This window comes from Cicer arietinum, chromosome 5, assembly GCF_000331145.2.
Source record: "Cicer arietinum cultivar CDC Frontier isolate Library 1 chromosome 5, Cicar.CDCFrontier_v2.0, whole genome shotgun sequence".
Classification (NCBI taxonomy): Eukaryota; Viridiplantae; Streptophyta; class Magnoliopsida; order Fabales; family Fabaceae; genus Cicer; species Cicer arietinum.
Window position 1 is genome coordinate 62,990,623 of NC_021164.2, and position 9,032 is coordinate 62,999,654.

The window sequence follows — 9,032 nt, forward strand, 5'->3', positions numbered from 1 at the left end:
ACTTGTTATAATTCAAATATATTGTCAATTATATTATTAATGACAACTGTTTAGTTTTAGGGGAAGGTGGAAAATTATATAATATGGTGAATGCTGAAAAATTACATAACATGTGACATGTTTTCTGTTTTTACTTCTCTTTTAATATTTATTTCTCCTAAAATTTCAATTCATGCTTGAAAATGGAATGTACTAATTTTTTTTAAACCATGATATTTATTTTTATCAGTTAAGTCTCAAAACAAAAGATATCATTTTTTTTAAGTCCATTTTTTCCTTTCTAAATAATAAAAAATTAAATAATTTGTATTAAATAATTTGTGTTTATCATAAAATTATTGGTTATTTTAGTAATTAAAAATGATTTATTGGTTAGGACTTTTTATTTGTTTTAAATTTGGTTAGTTATAAATTGTTTGTTGTTGTGTTGAAGATTTATTTAAGTTGTTGTTTTTCTAATTTAGGTGATGAATAAGAAAAATATTGAAAAAAGAAATAAGATGAGTTCACGTGCCAAATATTTATAACGTTGTAATTTTATAAATTTATAAATATAATTAAACTAAAATACTCTTATCTTTTAAAACGAATATAGAAAATATATTATTATAAAAATTGTGCAATTATTGAAAATTGAACAGTTGTACAAACATATCCATAAAAATAAAAATGATGAGGTGTTTGAAATATATTAATAGACATAGCAGATATTTTCATAGTATCAAAAAGCCGGTTCAAAGACGCACGAAAATGAAAGTCACGTTTCCAACTTCAACTACCCCAAGTACGAGTTCACTGAGTGTTATTCTCAACTCTAAACTACCGTTCAAACATTGCACTGTGACAAAACCAGACACTCCTTTTGTTGTTGATGCGCCATGGAACATAAACTATCAACAACAAGTGATCAAGGAGAGGGACAACCTATAAGATGTAAAGGTACTTCATTCCAATCACTGTTCTATAAAAAATATATATTATATGTTTCTTAATTCCATTCCTTTTTTTTAACTTCAGTTTTGTTGTTTTTAATAGAAATTAACGTTGCCATTCTTATAAGAAGTAGTGCTTGTTGTTGTTCCCTTTTATTTTCATTGCAAAAAAATGTAGCTGCGGTTGCAAGAAAAGCAGGTGAAGCATTGGTTATAGAAGAAATCATGGTGGCCCCACCAATGCCTCGTGAGGTTCGGATTCGTATTCTATGTACATCTCTCTGCCACAGTGATATCACTCTCTGGAAGATGCAGGTTTTACTTTTATAATTATTTTAATTAGTAATGCTTTTAGATTTTTTAATGAATTTTTAAGATACACTTTTATATGTTTTGAAGGAACCTCCTGGTTGTTTTCCAAGAATTCTAGGTCATGAGGCAGTTGGGTGAGTTTCTGCATTTTGTATGACCGTTGCACCCACTATGATGCGGCTGTTGTAGCATTGTGATTTGGAAATTCCGTGATGTCCTTGTAGATAATGATGTTGTTGTAGACACTATCACAACTACAACATAGTGGTTGTATCATGTGATGTGGTCTGCAATTTGATCATTGTTTTATAATGTAGATCATGTGACTATGTATAATTCTTCATTTGTCTTGTTTTGTTTTGAACCAATTTTTATGTGATGTAGGGTTGTGGAAAGTGTAGGGAAGGATGTAACTGAAGTTACAAAAGGAGATGTGGTTATTCCAATTTTCCTACCTGATTGTGGGGAGTGTTTAGATTGCAAATCAACCAAGAGCAATCTTTGTACTGATTTCCCATTCAAAATTTCTCCTTGGATGCCAAGACACGAGAGCACTAGATTCACTGACCTAAATGGAGAGATCATATACCATTTCATGTTTGTTTCAAGTTTCAGTGAGTACACTGTGGTTGACATTGCCAATGTAACAAAGATTGATCCAGAAATCCCTCCTGACAGGGCATGTCTTCTCAGTTGTGGTGTATCAACAGGTAGTTTCTGACAGGGCATGTCCTCTTAATCTGCAGTGTTCTATCAGTTTCCTTATTCGTGCAAAAAGTAAAGAGTAAATACTCAAACTGTTCCTTGAAATTGTAGGATTGCACATTATCGATATTTCAAAATGCTCCCTAAAACTGCAAAATTTTAATCAATTTTGTTCCTGTGTTGCTATTTTTAGGAACTAGAATGACATTAAGTTGGTAATATTGGGGCTGATTTTGAAACTCAGTGAATAATGTCAGAGTTGTATTTAATAACAGATTTAGACAAAGGGACATACTGGATTTGCATGTTGCAATTCCAAAGATCATATGGAATATTGATAGTAAGGGGTACTAGACTAATACAACCCTACAATTTCAACTATCAACTTGAATATTTACTCGAAATTAATGGTTGTCTTATATTGCAAGTTAACAGCATTCATGTGATTTAATGTTTTTTGAAATCTTGTTTTAAAATTCCCTTTCTAGGGGTAGGTGCTGCTTGGAGAACAGCAGGGGTGGAGCCAGGGTCTACAGTGGCTATTTTTGGGCTGGGATCTGTTGGATTAGCAGTACGGACTCTCTTAAACTCGGATTTGTTTTCTCTGTGTCTTTGACTCTTTCTGGTTATTTGTACACTGAATTAAAGTTCATTTCAATTGATTGATTTCTTAGGTTGCAGAGGGAGCTAGACTGTGTGGAGCAACTAGGATTATTGGTGTGGATGTTATCCCTGAAAAATTTGAAATTGGTAATGCATTATTTACTCAATAAGACCATATCAAATAGTTTTAAATTGCAGTTGCGGTTGCAATTATGGTAAAATGCAGCTTATGCGGCCATAATTACTGTTGTGATCCCGTTGCAAAGACCTCTAAAAATATTATATTGTGACTGCAATTTCTGTTATGGACGACAGTTTAGAACCATTATCAACCATTAAGTCAAAATATTTTGTTGTCAGCAACCCTCATGTTACAAAGCTCTTCCGTAGAAAGAGGTAGTATGGTACTAAACACTATACTAAGAAAAATTGTTCAACTTCTGAGGCTATTATGCAAGAACTCTGAATTTGATTTCATGGATTTGTTGCTTTCATTTGATCAGGAAAGAAATTTGGACTCACAGACTTTATCCATGCTCTGGAATGTGGGAACAAACCTGTGAGCCAGGTCTACCTTCTTGAAAGCTTTCAATCTTAACTTTAGTTTATGTGCTGAGTATATAAGTAGATATGTTGGATGAGATCACATGAAAAGATGAAATAAGTGACTTGTAAATTATGCAATCATATTTATGAAAAAAGTTTATTCTTTACTAATAGTCTGTTACATGCTGAGCAGGTGATCATAGAGATGACCAACGGGGGAGCAGATTATTGCTTTGAGTGTGTTGGTACGGCATCATTGGTGCATGAAGCATATGCTTCTTGTAGAAAGGTATAATATTTCACTCTCTCAAATGTTCCCAACACACACCCTTACATTGTCAGTGTCATGTAGAGACAAACATTGATAACATGATTAATGCTATAATGCTTTTGACCAATCACCCCTCCATATAAAGTTTGAAAGGTCATTGAAACTTGAAAGAAGTGAAGTCTTAGTTTTTATTGTCTTACTCTTAACTATTCGATTCCAAGAGGAAAAGGGCTCTGACATTATTCAAACAATTCGAATTTACCTGAATAGTTTACCACTTGCTGCAACCACTTTGTTAATGAAGTGTTAGTTTGTGCAAACTAAATCTAAATTTTGATATTCCATATATTTTATGAGAATGAACATTGTTGAAGTTGTGGGATTTTAGAGAAAAGGAGGAGGGAAAATAATTAGGGTTTAAATATTATTGATAATAGCTTAATGCTGACTTGATTACAAAAGACTCAATACTATTTATAGAGAAACATAGACTCAATTCTAAATCAGGAACAAATTATAATAATAATGAAAGATATTCTGAGATATCTCTTTGATTATAAATTGATCATAGGAAATAACTTAAGATACTCTAATATAATATAAAAGATATTATAAGATATTTTCTAATATTCTAAGAGACATTAACAGTTAGATAGATACAAGGTGGAGTTTGGCAATAATATGAGTTCTACAAATAAATAGTTGTTGAAATGCGTAAGTGGAAATTAAGCTGATCATGATTTTGTTGGCTTCAGGGTTGGGGAAAAACAATTGTTGTAGGAGTGGATAAGCCAGGAGCTAAGTTGAGCCTAAGTTCTAGTGAAGTCCTTCATGATGGGAAGAGCCTCACGGGATCCTTATACGGAGGACTCAAACCCAAATCTCATGTTCCCATTCTGCTTAAACGTTACATGGACAAGGTACAATATATACATGGAGTTCCCTTTTGTTTTTTTGGACTATGTTTACTGTGATTTATTATATATGATGTTATACTTAATATTAGCAAAGGAGTAATAAAATGAAAAACGTAGCGACAAAAAAATGAAAGATAAAATCATTTGAGACATTTGCAGAGTGTTAAGTTTTTCCCTGTTTATTAACTGCAGGAACTGCAGTTGGATAAATTTGTGACTCATGAGGTGGAGTTTAAGGACATCAATAAAGCTTTTGATTTATTGAACAATGGACAATGTCTTCGATGTGTGATTTGGATGGACAAATGAGTTTGTTCTTATGTATCCTAGTCCTTGAATCATGTTATGCAACAATCAAAACATTGTACAGTACTGTTTTCTTTTGTATTTTATTAAAACGTCTAATAAATCAGTCATGCTATTCTATTGCACTGCAAATGCACTTGAAGCACCAGTAAAGTAATTAATAGAGGAGACAGTGGTGATCTTTGATGCTCCAAAGTGTTTTAGTCTGTATACTCCAGAAATAGCATCTTTTGGTATTTCCCATTCTATGATAGCTAAACCATGCAAGGAACTATTGTCCACTTTCCACGTGAATAACAAGCTTAAGTCGTCATCATCATGAACAGAAATCCATCTTTCACTTTGAAGCCTTTCCACTGCAGCAAATGTGCCTTCTGTTAGAAGATCATATCTTGGATTAGCACTCCAGAATGTAGCACTTGGTCTATCTCCCTTTCTAAAATAGCCGCTTTGTGGAAAGGCTATATCTTCTTTCGTGTCGCCGAATTTGATGCCATCTGGAGTTGAGTCTCCAAAGGGACCAAGTAAGAAGCTCTTTTGTACAGATAAAAGATCTGGTGGGGAAGGACCATTTCCATTTATTTTATCACCTTTAGCCATTGCTTGTGCTAGTTTCTTGAATTCTTGGATGTATGCTGATAATGTGTGAGGACCATACAATGTAGATGCAGCCTGCACATTTCATATTACAAATTAGCAATAGTTCAGACTTTACTTATCTTCCAGACGAACTCCAAATTACCAGAGCTTCTTTTCTATGAGAATCGGAGGGTTAAAGACAAAAAAAAGAAGATAAAACCTGAAAGCTAGGGTAGCATGTGCTGCTTCCTTATGCATAGTATAAGAATGGTAAAGTAAAGGGCAATGAAGAAATTAAGTTAATCTGAAAGCTTTAATTAATTAGACATTGTACTATATTAATTTAAGAATAGATCTTCAACAACACCAATTGCTTCTGTCAAATATGGATATGCACTAGGCTTATACTTTATAGTAACTTGGTATCCTCTTCTGTTTGATCTTACCTCATACCGCTGCTGATGATATTCTTCAATAGTTGCAATGTATTGTGAGTAAGTATTTGTCAGTCCGGCGATAACGACGTGTGTTGCATTATCGAATTCTCCATTGCTGTTGGATATTAATGTCTCCTTCACTGCCTCCCTTAGTCTTCTACCAGCCATTGTTGTGAACTCTGTAAAACTCAAAAGATTATATTAGACTTAGAGCATGTGTTTTTTCTTACATTATGTATTTAACAATGGAACAAATCACGCTGGAATCCATATTTGATATAAAATAGTGTTTTTCCGAATTTGATTGAAGATTTGGTAGTGACAAGAATACAAACCTCCTGGTACAGAAAGAATTATCAGTTTTCCCAATCTCAGAATTTGGATTGGAAGAATTGCTGGCTATACAAATCAAGGAAGAAATAAAATACTACTTTTGTCAGTACATTATTCTGCAAGTTACTAATTTTGTTTATAGAAATAACTGATAATTACTTAACTGTCGACTTACCGCCCAAGGATAAGGATCAAACATTTCTCCACTGCTCAACAACACTGGCTTTGGATTTTGGCAGTCCACTTGATATTGACTTGGTTCTTTCAGAAAATCTCTTACACTCTTCCAAAACGGACTAATCTGCCCAAATGAATCTTAGTTAATAGTTACACATGAAAAAAAAAAGTTGGTGAACTTTGTTGTTTAGCTTCTTCCACTTCTTTCTTTGTTAATACTTCATTTCAGCAATTAGTATTAATCTTGAAACTAAAAAGCATACAAATGCATGTGACTATTGGGACACTTACTTCTGTGTCACCTTGTTGAAACCCAAAAACACCTGGTCCATCTGTAGTGCCTGCTGCAAAAGCAGGACCAAGAGCTGCAGGACATGTTTTAACCACCTTGTTACTGTCCAATTCAACTTCAATGTCCGTAAAGTTCAGATAGACATGGCGATAGTCGATCTTCCCTGTAAGTTCCTCTGAAGCTGAGCCAAACAGTTCCACAGCACTTTTGAATTGCCTTTCTCCTATGATCTTTGTACTTAATATTTCATTTGGGTACCTGTTCCATGCAAAATTATAACTTATAAGCACATCACCTGCATAACTGTTTCTAGAAGCATTAGCAAAATAAGCATGCTTAATTGGTTAGAGAGACTCATTACCCTGGTCCCCTTCCCACACAAAGTTGGTCATTGCCATTGCATGAAGAATGGTTGAAATCACACGGTTTTCCACTGTCGGTGCAGAATGCTCCTAATACATTTGGCGACACATCTCCAACATTTGATTGGCAAAATGCTCCAACAAATAGGGATCCATCATTTTTTCTCACCTTAGATGTTTGGCTTGTTTTTTGACTGCACTCCTTTCCTCCAGTGGCTTTAATTGATCGCGCTTGCCTCACTAGTTCACCTATATCTGTTCATATAATATACAATTCTAGGTCAATCTCTCCATAACAAGCATGGAGATGAAAGTTTGGAAATTCAGTTCTTGTTATCTTTAGCAGAAGTAGTATTGATAATATTTTTAGCATACCTGGTTCTGTGAAATTGGTGTTTGAAGAGGAATTAATTTGAGAAGTAAACCAATCTTCAAAGAGTCTAGCAGCAACACCCTTGTTATCTCCACTGATAAGCTTGTTGTCTCTGCTCATGGAGGTTCCGTGCGTCGCAAACCAGCTGAATGATCCTGTACTTTTGCCACTTGCACCATCCACAAACTTCAAAAGGGTCATCTGTGTGTCAACATTGGCGGGATACTTTGCTCTCTCCTCTGCAGGGTTTAGCAGATATGCACTTGGACTTCTGTTTATACTTGCTTCCTTCACATCTCCTAAAGCAAGAAAGAATTGCTCAATTGTGAATTCTTATACAAGTACAATACATATTTATACAACTCATTATAATTCAATATGCACTAAAATAATAAAAAAAGCCAATAAAGTCCTTATAAAACTTGATCTAATACTATTAACTTGGTTTTTTTATTGGCTATGTTGATATACATTATACTCACATAAGATTTGTTGATCCTATGACACCCTTCCCATTTTCATTTTAGGATAACAGCCTCATGAATTATGAAACATTTGTTAGTTGCTGTTTTTCCTGATATATGTTGAACTATGATAAACAACTTACAAATATTTAGACAAATGTCACTAATGTATTTTTTTTAACCCTTTCAATTATTATTGGATGAGTAGAACTCAAATGAAATTCATCTAATAATAGAGAACTAATAGAGTGTATTAAAAAAGTATATGAAATTCATGAGAATTGTTTTGCCATGTCTAGTAGCAAAGAAGGTATTACTATTTGCCAGGGGCCAGCATTCCTCAAATATTTAACAAGTAACAACTAGTTAATACATTATTGACAAAAAAAAACTGGGAAAATGTTGACCTGTGTTTATAAAAATGGAACCAGGCTCAAGGTTATTGTGAGCTTGAATAATGCTTTGTTCTACTGCATTAGCGACGGCATCAAAGGATTGTTTCACAAAACCAAGAGAAGTTACAGAGTAAACAACATATTGCAGATAACCACCAGGGCCAGCATGTGTATGAGTCCCACTGATTGCTACATTTTCTTCGGTATACAAATCTCCAAACCTTCAAAATAATTAATCATGACAACAGAAATCATTCCTTGGACCTTAAGCCAATTTTATGACAACTTTTTTTTTTTGTGAAACCAAAGTATTATCCGTTCCATTGAAGTTAGTGTATAAAGTGAAGTCCAAAAACTCTAATATGTTTTTGAGAGAAACATTATTAGCTCAATTTATGTACCTTGATTTAAGTCTCTCAAGGAGCTTTATAGTTAGAAGCTGAGAAGCCATTCCAGCATCTAGATTAACAAAAACAAATCTAGGACCTTGAAGGTTCTCAGCCACAATGAAAGTTCTAGCTCTTAGCCTGAAATGAATACCAGCTGTGTTCTGTTCAATGTTGGCATAACCCATCATGTTCACATCAGCAGCAGGACCAGTCATGTCATAACTACCTACTCCAATTAAGTATTCACCATGTGTGTTTTGCATCCAAGTCCAAATACATGCTAAACCAAAAACAGCAATAATTAAACTTTGTGCCATTATGTTGGTGATTCTCTTAGCCTTGTGTTAGTCTTCTTATATATATGTATAGCTAGTAGCTGAGAATTTCTTGGATTTGCATACATTTTTAGCTAACTTTGTTTGTTTTATCCTAAGTTTTCATGCTGGCATAAACTACTATTATTGCTTAGTTAAGAATGAATTTTGAAGTTATATCCAAGGTATTTTCTGTCTCTTTTTGTGAGATTTAAGTGAACTCAGTCGCCAATTCAAGGGCATGGAAAAATGGTTATGTGATTCTGTTTCTCTTTGGCCTATGCATTGCATTCTAAAATGTTGAGTTTAATAAAATACTAACATC

General features: G+C 33.9%; 2 protein-coding genes across 4 annotated transcripts; one reads left to right on the forward strand and one right to left on the reverse strand.

The window, feature by feature from the left end:
• Positions 1–709: 709 nt before the first annotated feature.
• LOC101514154 (alcohol dehydrogenase-like 7) lies at positions 710–4,717 on the forward strand. 3 transcript variants are annotated; one of them, XM_073368195.1, is made up of 11 exons: positions 710–939; positions 1,111–1,184; positions 1,332–1,378; positions 1,629–1,954; positions 2,438–2,520; positions 2,624–2,699; positions 2,913–2,948; positions 3,056–3,120; positions 3,292–3,387; positions 4,125–4,289; positions 4,479–4,717. In XM_073368195.1, the coding sequence occupies exons 1-11, from the start codon at positions 879–881 to the stop codon at positions 4,593–4,595; spliced, it is 1,146 nt and encodes a 381-aa protein (XP_073224296.1). In that variant the 5' UTR covers positions 710–878; the 3' UTR covers positions 4,596–4,717. The 3 variants fall into 3 exon arrangements, with proteins under 3 accessions (XP_073224296.1, XP_012571743.1, XP_004501981.1); XM_012716289.3 differs by having other exon boundaries at positions 711–939; positions 1,111–1,247; XM_004501924.4 differs by lacking the exon at positions 2,913–2,948 and having other exon boundaries at positions 712–939; positions 1,111–1,247.
• LOC101513807 (neutral ceramidase 2-like) lies at positions 4,687–8,794 on the reverse strand. The gene is made up of 9 exons (XM_004501923.4): positions 8,406–8,794; positions 8,017–8,225; positions 7,148–7,444; positions 6,772–7,027; positions 6,410–6,668; positions 6,117–6,242; positions 5,944–6,007; positions 5,618–5,787; positions 4,687–5,264 (listed from the first exon to the last, which is right to left on the reverse strand). Exons 1-9 carry the CDS (start codon positions 8,708–8,710, stop codon positions 4,710–4,712), a joined length of 2,241 nt encoding a protein of 746 aa, XP_004501980.1. The 5' UTR covers positions 8,711–8,794; the 3' UTR covers positions 4,687–4,709.
• Positions 8,795–9,032: the final 238 nt, after the last annotated feature.

Coding starts and splice junctions, on each gene's coding strand:
- LOC101514154 (XM_012716289.3), top strand. CDS start 879: ATGGAACATAAACTATCAACAACAAGTGATCAAGGAGAGGGACAACCT. Junction 1,248..1,331: donor TCACTCTCTGGAAGATGCAG/GTTTTACTTTTA, acceptor TATGTTTTGAAG/GAACCTCCTGGTTGTTTTCC. Junction 2,949..3,055: donor AAGCTCTTCCGTAGAAAGAG/GTAGTATGGTAC, acceptor TCATTTGATCAG/GAAAGAAATTTGGACTCACA.
- LOC101513807 (XM_004501923.4), bottom strand. CDS start 8,710: ATGGCACAAAGTTTAATTATTGCTGTTTTTGGTTTAGCATGTATTTGG. Junction 6,243..6,409: donor TTCAACAAGGTGACACAGAA/GTAAGTGTCCCA, acceptor TCATTTGGGCAG/ATTAGTCCGTTTTGGAAGAG. Junction 5,788..5,943: donor AATTCTTTCTGTACCAGGAG/GTTTGTATTCTT, acceptor TGAGTTTTACAG/AGTTCACAACAATGGCTGGT.